Below are 15,673 nucleotides of genomic sequence, written 5' to 3'. Positions count from 1 at the left end.
TACTAACTTAATTACTCCTGAGCTATGTATATAAGCCCAAAAACAATACATGGAGGAGTGTAAAACAATAATTGAAGATTTTGACAATTCATTGTTTGCCAAACTTTTAGAGTGATTCTGCCACGCGGATAATTGCTAAGATCAGTCTTGTAAAGCTTAGCATATGTGAGTGTCTTCTACAATGTCCTTTAGATTTAGCAATCAAACCATTTGCTCTCTTTTTTCCTAACAAACTTTTGCATTTGCTATTTCGATAAAAATAAATTACTATTTATTTCCACGTCAAAGCAAACAGTGTCCAAACCACGACAGCCAGGGGCGGACCCACGTGTAGTGATGTGGGGTCACTTGACACCACAAAAAAAATAAAACCTAAAATTTTAAGCTATGTACATTAGTTGACACTGGTAGTTTTGGTTGAAAAAGTAGTAAATGAACCCACAAACCCGGGTTCAACTCTCTTAATGACCTTTATTTTTCTATTTTTTATATTTATGACCCCACATAAAAAAATTTATGGGTTCGCCGTTGACGACAACATGTTCTCTTGCATTGTGTGGAAAATGTTTGTAGCTTCTGCTTACGATATCTCAAACAAATTTGCCCAGTTTTAAACAACCTTACATTCTTCAAAACTCTATGCGGACCATAATAAAGAAGAACTGTCGATCATATCTAATCTAATAAGTACTTTTTAGTTTGGGTAAATCTCCAAAATAGCATCTTTCTAAGTTTATATCACAAAATAGCACTCAAAAGCTAAAATGACCAAAATAGCATCTTTCTAAGTTTATCCTTTGAAAATTTTAATTTTTTTATTTTTCAAAATTTGAAATCTTATCCCCAAAACCTCATTTCTCAACTCTAAACCCTAAACCCTAAACCATAAACCCTAAACTCTAAACCCTAAACTCTAAACCCTAAACTCTAAACCCTAAACTCTAAACCCTAAACTCTAAACCCTAAACTCTAAACCCTAAACTCTAAACCCTAAACTCTAAACCCTAAACCCTAAATACTAAACCCCACTCTTTAACTCTAAACCCTAAGTTTGTGACTTTTGATAAAATATTAAATGCTATTTTTGTGACTTTTGACCTTAAATGCTAGTTTAGAAACAAAAACTTGATTGATTTAGTGTTATTTTTGTCTTTTTCTCTTTTAGTTTCGACTCGTCTGAATACTAATTTCATATTTAGAGAAAGAAGGGTATAATAGTAAGAATATCATGAATGTAGATAAAATAAAAAATAAAAAAAAGGAAACGAAATAGCTGGAGCCTGACTAGTACTAGTATCGCTCCACGAGCCGTACGCTGCCCAACTGCCTTTTTTCAGATTACTCTTTTTTTTTTCTTTTTCCTCCACACTCTCTCGCCATCTCCGGCGCCGGTGCTCTGCTCCGATCACCTCCGCCTCATTCAATCTCTCTTCATACGCTGAGGTAACACTCCACTCCCTGTTCTCGTATTCTTCTTCTTCGTTTCCTCTGATATTGATGATATAAATGTCTGGAGGATCGATCCATCGTTTTAAAATTAGGGAGATTGATCTCTATGGTCTTAGATCTTACGGGAAATTCGCTCCGATCCGATTGAAAATTGATTAAACTCTTTTTTTTTTCCTAGTTTTGATCGTATTACGTTCAAATTACTCTGTTGATTTTGAAAGATTTTGCGCTTTAGCTTCGTGCTGATTCTCTGATTTTTTCTATGATCTTCTTAATCCTTAGCGGAAAGTCAGTCTCTGGAGAATGGGACATTGAAGAATAATAAGAAGAAATAGAGAGTTGAGGGAGAGAGAGAGAGAGAATGGCTCCTGTGAGTAAAGCCGATAAGAAAACAGCAGCAGATGCTGGGGCTTGGATGTTCAATGTCGTCACTTCTGTTGGTATCATCATTGTCAATAAAGCTTTAATGGCCACTTACGGTTATAGCTTTGGTAACCAACCTCTCTCTCTCTTTTTTTTTATGATCTGAACGTGAATATTCCTCTGATTTGTTTTCTTGCTTATGTCTCAACCCCTGCTGCAGCTACAACCTTAACCGGTTTACATTTTGCTTTCACAACTCTCATGACCATTGTTCTAAGATGTCTTGGTTACATTCAGCCTTCTCATCTTCCCTTTACCGAGCTTCTCAGATTTATTTTCTTTGCCAACTTCTCCATCGTTGGAATGAACGTCAGTCTTATGTGGAACTCTGTTGGTTTTTATCAGGTAATTAAATTGCTTCTGAAAGAAATTGCACATCTTATCTTCTATTTAACAAAACAAATGTTATGTGTTGCCTCCCAGATTGCAAAGCTCAGCATGATTCCTGTATCCTGTTTGTTGGAGATGGTGTTAGATAAGATCCGTTACTCCAGAGACACCAAGCTTAGCATAGGACTGGTTCTTGCTGGTGTTGGTGTATGCACTGTCACTGATGTTAGTGTCAATAGCAAAGGCTTTCTAGCCGCTTTTGTTGCCGTCTGGAGTACTTCTCTGCAACAATATGTAAGTGTTCTCAAGGATATATCTTGCTCCATACAAAACTAAACATATCATTCCTTTGTCTTAAAAGTAAGATTGGTTTATACATGAACGCTACGCAGTATGTACATTACCTTCAGCGCAAGTACTCCCTTAGCTCATTCAACCTATTGGGACATACCGCTCCAGCCCAAGCCGCAACATTGCTGGTTGTTGGTCCATTTCTTGATTATTGGCTCACAGAAAAAAGAGTTGACATGTACGACTACAACTTGGTCTCCGTGGTAAGCCACTACAAACCTCAAACTAAGTTTCATACCTTAGTCTCATTAGCATTGACTCTTCTCTCACAAAAGGGAAATAGCATCACTATGTCAACACCCATAAATATTGTCACTACCTTACTAATCTTGTTGTAGTCTGCTATTATCTCCACCATCTGGTACCAGCCTTGTTTAAAATCTGCATACTAAGCCAAGCACATTTAAATACGAGCCTTAGCTTGTTTGTTTCATGCAGTTCAATGCTGTGTCTACTTAAGAACAGATTACCTAGCCAGATCGTGGTGTATCAAAATGGTTATAAACTCATTTGAAACTTGACAAGTTATTTTGAATTCTGCAGCTGTTTATAACCCTCTCGTGCACAATAGCAATCGGGACCAACCTAAGCCAGTTCATCTGCATCGGGAGATTCACAGCGGTGTCATTTCAAGTCCTGGGACACATGAAGACAATCCTGGTGCTGGTGATGGGATTTTTCTTCTTTGGTAGAGAAGGTCTGAACTTGCATGTGGTTATTGGAATGGTTATTGCAGTACTTGGTATGATCTGGTACGGTAATGCCTCTTCCAAGCCAGGAGGCAAAGAACGAAGAAGCTATTCTCTTCCAACTACTCGTCAACAGAAGCTTGGAGCTGCTTCGGATTCTGATGACAACGAAGACAAAGCCTAGTAGTAGTATTAAGTAGTAAATGATCAGGAACATCACATAGCTACCACATCTCTGTTTTGATTTATGGTCTTGGCTTAATTTATGATCCTCCCAGACGTTTGAGATTGTTTTGTAATGTTTTTTTCTCGGAATCATTGTTTACAATTGTATTAACCCATAGCTTCTCATAATATATTAAATCTCTTTTTAATAACCTACAAATATTTTTGTATTTTAATCAAACAGAAATGCAACGAACTATTGAGCACTTTTATTACTCAAATAAAAAATATTACTAGAGAAGCAACTTCAGAGATACCGTGACAAAAGTAATATAACGAAATGTGAAAAAACAAGTGAAGGATGTCTTACAAAAAAAACCTAAAATCCAGATTTTGAGACTTGCAACAAAACATAAAAAAAGGGGCCTTGTCAAAGATCCAATCCCAGCTGCAGCTAGCATCATTGTCTTAACGCTTCTTAGAGACACCAACAGTCTTTCCTCTGCGACCAGTTGTCTTGGTGTGTTGTCCACGGACACGGAGACCCCAGTAGTGCCTCAGCCCACGGTGGTTCCTGCTCGTTGTCAAGAAAAAAAGCAAAACAACCGTTACATAAAATCATTCAATTCAAATCACAAGAGAACCCAAAGTGGTAACGAGTTATATGATTGGAATGAGTTTGACCTGATCTTCTTGAGGCGTTCAAGATCATCCCTGAGCTTCATGTCGAGGGCATTGGAAACAACCTGGGAGTACTTTCCATCCTTGTAGTCCTTCTGTCTGTTCAAGAACCAGTCTGGAATCTTGTACTGCTTCGGGTTTGCTACGATGGTCATGAGGTTGTCGATCTCAGCTGCAGACAACTCACCGGCCCTGAAATTGAAGATCATAAGAGGATGTTCAAACTGTTATACACAAGACCATTGAATTTCCAACACAACTTATCGCTGAACATACAAAAACCCTAACAATTCTACACTTCTCATGTTAGACTGACAAAAAAAAAAAAAGCCACAGAGTCAGAAGAACTATAATAAGAGTAACTGTCTAAGCTAACATTTTCATTTAAAATGGAAACATAATTCATACCGTAGATACGTGAAAGCAAACATCACTTAGAAATTACAGAAAAAAAAAACAAAACACAAGACTACTATGTTCGGTCTAAAGGAAGTATTAATTACTTTTGAGTGAACTACAGTGACATTCGACAACACACGTGAAAGAGAGACAAAGCATACCTCTTGTTCATGTCGACATCGGCTTTCTTGCAGACAATGTTGGCCAGTCTCCTTCCAATACCCTTGATGGAGGTAAGAGCAAACATAATCTTCTGCTTGCCATCGACGTTGGTGTTGAGCACACGCAGAATGTGCTGGAACTCCTCGTTTGCTACCAGCGACTACACATTAACAATCACAAAACACACAAAATAGATCAAAACTTTGAAAGAAAATCAAACGATACTCAGTAACATGGCTCCTCGCTCATGTTTTTTAGGCTGTTTCTAACTTCTATAGACGGGAAATTAACAAAACAACACTGGATTCAAACGGAGTAGATGTGTTTAACGAGACTACTACAGATCGATGAGAACCAGTGAATCGATAAAATAGATCTAAGAGACGATAGCATTCGAGGAACTAACTGGAAAATGCTAAAGAAAGCGTAAGAACTAATTACCATTGTTCGGTTGGAATAGAAGCTGCCTGAGAGAGAAGATGAGAAGCTGCCTGAGAGAGAAGATGAGAAGCTCTCGCCGTTTTACACTCTAAACTCTCGCGCAAACCGATTAGAAAAACTAGGGTTTCTTTAGCGGTGGTTTATATCTATGTATAGACTGCATACAGTTGGGCCCAAGCAGTGTCTTTTAAACGGCCCAAGTTCTGTGAAATTTGTGTAAAGAGATTTTTATTTGGGCCCAAGCAGTGGCCTCTTTTTTTTTTTTTTTTTTTTTTTTTTTAAAACCTCATTTAAATTTTTTTATTTAATTTTATGTGTAGAAAATAAAGAAAAACTTTAAAATGAGGTTAAAAATATTTTAAAACTATATTTACACAGATAAATAGATATATTTATGAAATATAATCTTTTGTAAGGATTAATACGATAAAAACAAAATATACAATAATCATAAATGTGATATGTAATTGTACGGAACATAATGCAAAAAAAATATGAAACTTTAGATTTGAAATTCCTTTTTAGAAAGTAAAAATTTCATATATGAAATTAGAGTGTCTTTTAGAAATGCTCTTATGCTATGTTGAATTAGAGTTTGAAGTATTCAACTAGATTTTGATCCGCGCGGGTGTATTTTTTAAAAAATATGATGCTATTTATTTTTATGTCACTATTTAGGGTTGGGAAAAAAACTCGAATTCGAAGAACCGAACCGATCTCAATCCGAATAAGTAGTACCAAATTCGAACTAAAATTGATTAAATATCCGAATTATTCAAAATTTTGGTATTTGAAGAACTGAAAGTCTGAAACCTAATCTGATCCGATCCGAACCGAAGTATTTTGGGTATCCAAAATAGATTTATATACTTATATATATATTATTTATTTTTAGATTTAATATATATAAAAACATCCAGAATATATATGATACTTTTAAGTTCATCTAAATACTTGAAAATATATACAAATAATCAAAAGTAAATATCTAAAATAATCAAAATATACTCAAAACTCCAAAAATACTTAAATAATTATTAATTCTCTATCTAAATATTTAAACCAAACCAATTTATATATTAAGTTAGGTACTCTGACATATGTTATTGAATGTAATATATTATACTGTTTATGGATTTTTTAAAAAATTAAACCAAATAATAAATTTTAATTTTTTTAAAATAATTTAAATTGGTTATCCAAATCCGAACCGAATCCTCAAAGATCTGAACCGAACACGAATTCCCTTATAGACTCGAAAACAAACCCGAACGCCCACCCCTAATCACTATTATATATCTTATATGTGTCATCATAGGTTACAAAAATATGTGTTATCATATAATTAATCGTATTTTATATGTACCATCAAATAAATAATCTTATAATTAATAATATTCTATACGTACAATCATATAAATAATCACATATATTTATTTTATATTTCAATATGAAATATAAAAACCATAATTTAAGTTGATGTTTGTAATTGGGCTTTCTATTGTATTTTTCTTATATATATTGAAAACATTTTTTATAATGGTTATTAAAAAATATGTTAGTAAAAATCAAGTTTTGAATATATGTATATTTTTGAATGAATTTTTGATATAAATCAATTTAAATTATTATTTTGATTTGAATATGTATATCAAGTAACATAATATAATATAATGAACTTCTAATTTTTTTAATAGTATAAGAACATTTAACAAATGAGCTTCTTTCTTCGAATATTACAAGTGTTTGAACATTTAGATATACTGTGTTCAAAAAAAAAGAAGAACATTTAGATTATACTAGTTCATAGTCACGTGCGGACATGTGCTCACGTGTAGGTTTTGACCAGTCGATTACACGTCAAAAATGAATTTTCCGTTGATGATCGTCCTTGTCTCTGATCGTATGTGATGGATCTTCGGCCCCTTCATCAATCGATCGAACTCCACGATAAATTGGTTATCATAATCGCTGGAATACGTAACCGGAGATTGTAATGGTTTAGCGGAGAGATCTGTTATGGTTCCGGTTTACGTGTTTGGAAACAATCTATACTATTAAAGCAGGATCCTATTGTCATAATTACCTTAGGGGCATGTTTCCTTCACTAACATTGCATGTTTCATTAAGGGCAATTAAGTAATATTAATAACAAATCTATATTGGGTCATTATTTTTGGATCCAGCCCAAATCATTTGGGCCTATTAAAAAATCAGATTCAATTCTCACCTTTTTTTTTCCTTTGGACCATTGAGTCCAAGTTCAAATAATTTTTTTTCAACTATTCTTAATTATTATTTTTTTCTTTTCTTAATATAATTTAAGCATTCATAAAAATAATTGAATTTTTTTATTGAAAAGTATAAATCTTTATTAAAAGTATATAATTTTTTAATTAAAATATTAACCCCATAATAAAATTAATTTATCAGAGTTATACCAACTTAATTCATTAAAAAAATAAAGTTTAATTTTTTTAACATAAATAGTCATTTAAAATGAAATACGATAAATAAAGATAAATTTTTTAAGTCTTTTATAAAATAAAATACAAATGTATGAAAATGTAACATTTACTAAATATTTGTCAATTGAAAAAAAAAACAAAAATAAACCCGCGCTTTGAAAGCGCGGGTCAAAATCTAGTTTTTCCTATTAAAGCTTAATGATCCAGCAATTAATTGTTACTGGACTTTGAAGCTTAACAAAATTTCAATCTAGTCCTAAAAAGCTATTTATTTTACATATTTCAAAACTTGCTGTGACTAATGCTATTGTAGGAGTTATAAATCAGAGGTATATGGTGAATCATGTCTGGCATCCCTTCTTGTTCTAGACGCAAAACATCGATGATTCTAGTAACTTTGAATATAACATCTGTTTAGACTTGGCTCAAAACCCACGTGTGGACTCTCTGTGGTCTGTTAGGATAGCCGTTGGGATTGTGTTTATCTAGAGTAGATAATCATGTAATATATTAGAGATAAGTCCTCTAATATAAGTCGGTAGAAAGATAAGGATGATCTCCTATTGTAAATATGTATATATATTGAGCATTAGTCTCACGTTGAATACACAGAAAACATTCATCAAATACTTAGTTTATCATGGTATCAGAGCTATAGATCCATCTTGAACGATCTTATTGTTTTATCTGACAATTTTCATTTGTGTTCTTGTCTCTCAACGTAACAATGGGAGACGACAAAGTAGTGATTGCCGGCGTGACCGGAGAGAAGGGTGCAAGCTCCCTTTATTCCTTGTTCTCGTCTGATAACCGTGGAGCGCTTATCACATCAGTCCAACTTAAAGGTGAAAATTACAATGAGTGGGCAACAGAGATGATGAACGCTCTACAAGCCAAGAGGAAGACAGGCTTCATTGATGGGACACTAACGAAGCCACCGGAGGGACATGCCGATCTCGAATCATGGCTGAGTGTGAACTCTATGATCGTGGGTTGGTTGAGAACATCAATCGAACCACGCGTTAGGTCGACTGTGACGTTCATCACAGACGCTCATAAACTTTGGGAGAATCTCAAAGAGAGATTTTCGGTTGGAAACAAAGTTAGGATACATCAGCTCATGTCCAAGCTCGCTTCGTGTAGGCAGGATGGAGACGCTGTGATCGACTACTATGGTCGTCTTGCAAAGATGTGGGAGGAGCTGCAGACGTACAAACCTCCACCAGCGTGTACTTGTGACGCAGCTGCCTTGTACGAGAAGGAAAGAGAGGACGAGAGAGTCCATCAGTTTGTTATGGGTCTGGATGAGTCCAGATTCGGACATGTAGTTACGGCGATCATTGAAGCTGATGTATTGCCGGACCTTGGTAAGGTTTATAACAAAGTAGTACGAGAGGAGGCTCGTTTGAACTCTGCCAAGAGTAGAGAGCAACAACAAGATGCTGTAGGGTTTGCAACTCGTCGTGAAGGGAATAATGTGGATTCACGTGATGATTCTAGTCCACAAGGAGGACAAAACAGAGGACGAGATCGAGTCTGTTCTAACTGCGGGAGAAGTGGCCATGACAAGAGTGCTTGTTGGCAAATAATTGGCTATCCAGAATGGTTTACAGAGAGAGGAGGAAGAGGAACCCGTGGTGTATCCAAAGGGGGAGGTCGTAGCGGTACTTCGCGTGGAAGAGGACAATCCAATGCGGCTTACGCCACAAACGCTAATCAGTCTAATGTGGCTTACGCCACCAATGCTAATCCAACAGGGGCCTCCTCGCCTGAGATAACGCTGGAACAATGGAGAGCCATCTCTCAAATACTCAATGAGAAATCAAAGAGTTCCGAGAAGTCGTCTGGTAAGAATATGGGTTATGTGATACTTGATACTGGGGCTTCGCACCATATGACAGGAGACATAAGGCTCCTGAAAGATCTTAAGGAGATATCTCCTTGTAACATTGGTTTTGCAGATGGAAGTACTACTGTGGCAAAGTCAGTAGGCGTGTTGCCTCTGTCTGATCGTATATCATTGCACGATGTGCTATATGTTCCAGATTTAAACTGCTCCCTGATTTTCGTATCAAAACTCTTGAAGCATTCGAATTGTTTCGCATTCTTCACTGATACATTGTGCGTTTTACAGGACCGGTGTTCGAAGACGCTGATTGGAGCAGGTGAGGAACGTGGAGGGGTGTACTATTTTACTGATGTCAGAGTCGCTCGGGTCAACAAGGCTGTGAAGATGGAGAGTTCAGTCCTGTGGCACAGGCGATTGGGGCATCCAGCTTTTTCTGTTTTATCGTCATTACCTTTGTTTTCTGGTGTTGGTGTTTCTGATTCACACACTTGCGAAGTCTGTTTTGAGGCTAAGCAAACTCGAGAATCTTTTTCAGAAAGTTCTAATAAAACTAGTGATTGTTTTGAGTTGATTCACACCGATGTATGGGGACCGTATCGAGTAAAATCTTCTCATGGTGCATCTTATTTTTTAACTATAGTAGATGACTACTCACGCACCGTATGGACTTTCTTATTGCTTGAGAAGTCATACGTAAAGAGAATGATACAGAGTTTCTGTGTCTATGCCGAGACTCAGTTCGGAAAAACAGTAAAGAAAGTTAGAAGTGACAATGGTACTGAGTTTCTGTGCTTGTCGGATTTCTTCAAATCTAAAGGGATCATACATCAGACTTCCTGCGTAGAAACTCCACAGAAAAATGGTAGGGTTGAGAGGAAGCATCGCCATTTGTTGAACATTGCACGATCATTGTTGTTTCAGTCGAGTATGCCGGTTAAGTTTTGGGGAGAGGCAATTCGGGCTGCAGCTCACGTGATCAATCTTACTCCAACAAAAGTTCTGAATGGAAAGTGTCCTCATGAGGTATTATTTGGGTCAGCTCAGTCGTATTCAGACCTCCGCGTGTTCGGGTCGCTTTGCTTTGCACACAAGAAACTGCGAGACAAAAACAAGTTCGTCTCTCCAAGTCACACAAGTCGCTTTATGGGTTGAAGCAAGCGCCACGGTGTTGGTTTGAAAAGCTTACCAAAGCGCTTATCAGGGCTGGTTTCGTTCAGTCTTACTCGGACTACTCGTTGTTCATATAATCTCATGGACACGTCGAGATAAGAGTACTGATCTATGTTGATGATCTGATTATATGTGGGAATGATGGAGAAGCGATACGAAAGTTTAAAAACTATCTTGGAGAGTGTTTTCATATGAAGGATTTAGGGAGGCTTAAGTACTTCCTTGGTATAGAAATTGCACGAGGGAAGGAAGGTTTTGTGATTAGCCAAAGGAAATATGCGTTGGACATAGTGGAGGAAACGGGTCTTACTACTTCTGCACCTGCCGCAACGCCAATGGAACAGAATCATCACCTGGCAACCGATGATAGTGCTTTTCTCACCGAGCCAGCGCTTTATAGATGACTTGTTGGACGTCTTATCTATCTCGTCAACACCAGACCTGATATATCCTATTCTGTTCACATACTCTCTCAGTTTATGCAGAAGCCGCGAGAGAAACATATGGATGCAGCCCTCCAGGTAGTTCGTTTCCTCAAAGGAACCGTGGGTCAAGGAATATTGCTGAAGGCAGATACAGACCTGCGGTTATCTATTTACTGCGACGCTGATTGGGCAGCATGTCCAATGACAAGAAGATCTGTGACAGTGTACGTAGCCATGATTGGAGGGTCTCCAGTGTCTTGGAAGACAAAGAAGCAAAATGTGGTATCCCATTCTTCGGCTGAGGCCGAGTATCGTGCAATGTCGATTGCTACACGAGAGATAGCTTGGTTGCGACAGCTGTTGATTGATTTAGGCTTTGCACCACAGTCTCCCGCGCGTCTCTTTTGTGATAGCAAGTCTGCGTTACACATGGCATCGAATCCGGTGTTTCATGAACGCACCAAACACGTAGAGATCGACTGCCATCGAGTTAGAGATGCTCTGAAATCCGGGTTATTGACGTGTTCGTATGTTGGGACCAAGGAGCAGCTAGCAGACGTTTTGACGAAGGCTTTGGGAAAGGTTCAGTTCACTAAGCTTATGTCCAAGTTGGACATTTCTAATCCGCATGCTCCCACTTGAGGGGGAGTGTTAGGATAGCCGTTGGGGTTGTGTTTATCTAGAGTAGATAATCATGTAATATATTAGAGATAAGTACTCTAATATAAGTCGGTAGAAAGATAAAGATGATCTCCTATTGTAAACATGTATATATATTGAGCATTAGTCTCACGTTGAATACACAGAAAACATTCATCAAATACTTAGTATATCATGGTCATTAGTTCTATTGGCCTTGTATAGTTACGATTCTCTCATCATTTTAAGCTAGTGATGAAATCTGTTAGATAGCTTCCCTTCCACTTTTTACAGATTATGTACGAGGAAATATATATAGCGTATTATTAACAAATTTAGTTATGTCAGTTCCAAAAAAAAAAAAAAAATTCGTTATGATTCTGTGTATATACAAATAGTTAGCGTTTATTAAGTGAGTGGAGTCATTCATTCATTCATTGGTATGTAGTTCTCTTATATAATCTGCTATTTTGCAAAAGTTAACTAATCAAACGATTTACCAATAAACTTCATTCTGTAATTTATTTCATTATTAGCCTGCAGAATTTATCTCATTCCACAAAACCTTTATTAGTTTCAGTGAATCCATAGTTCCATAATATTATACAATTCGTCCACGACAACGATAATTATCTAGGACAGAAAATGATGGAATAGTTAGCATTGGCACAAGTAAAAGTGCTTGAAGCGTCGTCGTATGCATAACTATACGCCTTAAGGCAAGCTCCTTTAAAAATTCTGGAGTAATCTGTCGGTGGACAAGTCTCGGGTGTATTGAACGCACCGGTGCAACAATACTCCGGTTTACCAAAAGCCTCGCATGCGCTCTTACACGCCACAACATTCGCCCCATCCATAACGCGTAGCTCGTTCGGACAGCGCCCGTTCAGGTCCGCAAATGTTTTGGCAATGCCTGAGCCGCCTCGCATCGTGACTCCCATCTGGACGTTGTAACCGTCAACGAGGCTTACGTCATAGAAGTCCTTCGCGCCGCCGCCATTACCGATGGTGAACTCGGCGAGTGTGACCGGTGGAACTCCTCCTGCGCCGGCGCATCTTAATTTGTTTCCGCAGTCTCCGGTGAGACATCTTCCGGCGCCTGAGCCGTCGAAGTTGCACCCTGTTCGGCCCCAGATTCGGCCGGACCATCCCACAGGCGCGCTTACGTTGATGGAGGCTCCAGGGTTTAAGGTAAACCCGCCATCGTTGAGTTGTGCGCCGCCGCTTCCAGTGAGGATTCCCGGCCAGACTGGGAAACTGCAGCTATTTCATGGAACACTGGGTTCCTCGTCAGAGCTATGGCTGATTGATTGTCAAGTCGGATGGTGACTCTCACGCTTGGTGATCCGGTTACTTCGCTTAGTAAATCTTGCAGCCATATTGCTTGCCTTGCAGCCTCTGTCCCAGCCATAAATTCTGCCTCACATGAAGATACGCAACAGTTTCTTGTTTCTGCGAGCACCAGGAGATAGGATTTTCACCTAAATAGAAGATGTGACTCGTAGTACTTCTTCCATCATCTGGATCAACATTGCAGCTATTATCACTATAGCCTATCAGCTTAGGTATCTTTATAGTCAATCTTTCAAACACTAAACCATATGTGATGCTGCCTCACAAGTATCTTAGACACGCCTTTAACGCAACGCCATGCGATTCTCTAGGGCTATGCATATAGCGGCTTAGAACTCCAACACAATAAGACAGATCAGGTCTTGTATGTAACAGATACCTTAGGCACCCGATTTTCTTTCTAAACATGGTGGCATCAACTTCTTTTTCATCTTCCGCCTTTGATATCTTCAGGCCGAGCTCCATAGGTGTACAAATAGGGTTACACTTCATCAAACCTGCTTCCTCTAGTATCTTTGTCGCATACCGGCTTTGATTCAATGTAATCCCATCTCTGCTCTGACATACTTCTATCCTAAGTTAATAAGAAAGCTTACCGAGATCACTCATATCAAACTTGTTTGCCATTCCAACTTTGAACTCTTGATAAGCTTATCACATGTGCCAGTCACAAACAAGTGGTCTACATACACGGCTACTACAAGAAGATTGCCGTCCACCATCTTTCTATAGACTGAGGGTTCTTTGGAGCACTTTTGAAACTGTAGTTCCATAAGAATCTGATTGAGTTTGGTGTTCCATGCCCTTGGCGCTTGTCTCAATCCATATAATGCCTTATTAAGTTTGTAGACCTTATTCTCTTGACCCTTTGATTCGAAACCCTCAGGCTGCGATACATACACGATTTCTTTCAGCTCTCCATGGAGAAATGCAGTCTTTACATCCAAGTGGTGTATCTGTTGAAAATTCATATCTATTTATAACAATTTATAAATCAAGCTATGAATTCAGTTGCCTAGAATCTCATGTAAATACTGAAATAAATCTAGATCTTACGGTTTTGAATATACCTGGTTACTTGCAGCGGAAAGATGAACAAACCAAGTCAAGATTGCATGCACTCCAAACGTCGTGCCTCTACCGGTATCCACACGCACACAAACTGGATCGAGACGGGATGCTAGTGCCGTTAAGATCAAATCTTAGACAAACCTTTTGTCTCTTAGTTTTAGGGTTTTAGTACGGTGGCTTGAGAATAATAATAATCGATCTCTACACAGCATATATGTCATACATACACACGACACATACCAACCCTAATAATAATTATTATGGGAATGGGCTTTAAGGCCTTACGTGTTGGTTCCAAATCCAATTTGGATTAATGTACTTTATATTTATCTTATAAATATTAAACCACCAAAACTCTAATATTGGTTTAATCTAATTAAACTCAATTACAATCTGATCCAGTTCGCTTAGGTGTGTGACCCTATAGGATCATATAATATTAGTAATGAATTCTCAATTCATAGATTATAAGCGGTTTCTAGCAAAACATTATAACCACCTAATATTATACGATTGTCAATCTCGACACTACGACTTTTACTAGAGTAGGTACAAAATGATTTTAGGACATTCCCAACAATCTCCCACTTGTACTAGAATCATCTATTCTCCTAATCCCTTTGTCGCTATATCTCGATCTCAGCATAAGGCAAGAACTAGTGTCATCCTTATTAAGCTAGATCACGTTTATCGAACTATGATTTATACTGATAAAAACAAACGACTGACATTCACCTCGTTTGAGCATGGCCATGCATTTTTCAGTATCAAATCTTCGATAGGCCCAGAGATATTTATCTCTCGTTATATGGGAGGGACAAATCCCATCTTGTTACATCCATGTTCTTTACAAACTTCATAGAACACCTAATCAATGCCTTTATAATCACCAGTTACGGCTGACGTTTGACAAGGTCAAAGTGAACTAATCCATAAGTAAAGAATCATGACGAACTCAGGTCTAAGGACTATACTCTATAGTCGTGATGAGAAACTCTTATGACACTCATATAACAATCTTGTAGAGTTCTCATAGCGGGTCATTCCGATCATGTGTTCTCTAACACATATCCATGTGATTGATTTTAATACCACATATTGAATGACTACATGAAACTTAGTCATCAACCACCTCACAAACTAGCCATTCATGGTTATTAATGTCCCACGTTAACAACCTTGACTAGGGACGTCAATAATTTATAGCATCTTTCACTTATAGGGTTTCATGATCAAGTCACATACTTGATGACCTATAAGAATGATATAAATTATTTTGGAACTTTTATTTAATTATCCAATAATAAAATAAATCTGAAACAATTTCATTAATTTGAAAACATAACTAATGTATGTTAATATGAACATCATATCATAAAAATAAAGCCTCCCACTAAAATCAAGATCACATCTTAAGATATTTAATATCCATGGCCGCAGTATAACTTTATACTTAGATCATGGAAGAGGCTTGGTCAATGGATCAACAACATTTTCATCCATTGAGACTATTCTATGGTGCTTTGCTTGGAACCCTTCCAAGCCACCACTCTCTATTAAGACAAAAGATGAAACCAACTTGTGATCGAAAATCATCTTTGCAAGTCT

General features: G+C 37.5%; 2 protein-coding genes and 1 pseudogene across 2 annotated transcripts; 1 reads left to right on the top strand and 2 right to left on the bottom strand.

Moving 5' to 3' along the window:
* The first annotated feature begins 1,169 nt into the window (after positions 1 to 1,169).
* Positions 1,170 to 3,596, top strand: LOC106300787 (UDP-galactose transporter 2-like). Its single transcript, XM_013737009.1, has 6 exons — positions 1,170 to 1,443; positions 1,732 to 1,940; positions 2,033 to 2,217; positions 2,296 to 2,496; positions 2,595 to 2,756; positions 3,097 to 3,596. The coding sequence occupies exons 2-6, from the start codon at positions 1,811 to 1,813 to the stop codon at positions 3,424 to 3,426; spliced, it is 1,008 nt and encodes a 335-aa protein (XP_013592463.1). The 5' UTR covers positions 1,170 to 1,443; positions 1,732 to 1,810; the 3' UTR covers positions 3,427 to 3,596.
* Positions 3,597 to 3,706: 110 nt separating this feature from the next.
* Positions 3,707 to 5,207, bottom strand: LOC106300788 (40S ribosomal protein S18). Its single transcript, XM_013737010.1, has 4 exons — positions 5,091 to 5,207; positions 4,649 to 4,809; positions 4,092 to 4,280; positions 3,707 to 3,981 (listed from the first exon to the last, which is right to left on the bottom strand). The coding sequence occupies exons 1-4, from the start codon at positions 5,091 to 5,093 to the stop codon at positions 3,876 to 3,878; spliced, it is 459 nt and encodes a 152-aa protein (XP_013592464.1). The 5' UTR covers positions 5,094 to 5,207; the 3' UTR covers positions 3,707 to 3,875.
* Positions 5,208 to 12,270: 7,063 nt separating this feature from the next.
* Positions 12,271 to 15,673, bottom strand: part of LOC106299365 — an 8,787-nt pseudogene continuing 5,384 nt past the window's right edge.

Source organism: Brassica oleracea, chromosome C6 (assembly GCF_000695525.1).
Source record: "Brassica oleracea var. oleracea cultivar TO1000 chromosome C6, BOL, whole genome shotgun sequence".
In the NCBI taxonomy this organism is placed as follows: domain Eukaryota; kingdom Viridiplantae; phylum Streptophyta; class Magnoliopsida; order Brassicales; family Brassicaceae; genus Brassica; species Brassica oleracea.
The sequence above is the reverse complement of the archived record's forward strand: the minus strand, read 5'-3'. Positions and strand labels throughout refer to the sequence as shown.

Excerpts from the sequence above, each read along its gene's own strand:
- LOC106300787 (XM_013737009.1), top strand. The coding sequence starts at position 1,811 with ATGGCTCCTGTGAGTAAAGCCGATAAGAAAACAGCAGCAGATGCTGGG. Across the intron at positions 2,497-2,594 it reads GTACTTCTCTGCAACAATAT|TATGTACATTACCTTCAGCG; the intron begins GTAAGTGTTCTC and ends AACGCTACGCAG. Across the intron at positions 2,757-3,096 it reads ACTACAACTTGGTCTCCGTG|CTGTTTATAACCCTCTCGTG; the intron begins GTAAGCCACTAC and ends TGAATTCTGCAG.
- LOC106300788 (XM_013737010.1), bottom strand. Across the intron at positions 4,281-4,648 it reads GATGTCGACATGAACAAGAG|GGCCGGTGAGTTGTCTGCAG; the intron begins GTATGCTTTGTC and ends CTTCAATTTCAG. Across the intron at positions 3,982-4,091 it reads GAACGCCTCAAGAAGATCAG|GAACCACCGTGGGCTGAGGC; the intron begins GTCAAACTCATT and ends GACAACGAGCAG.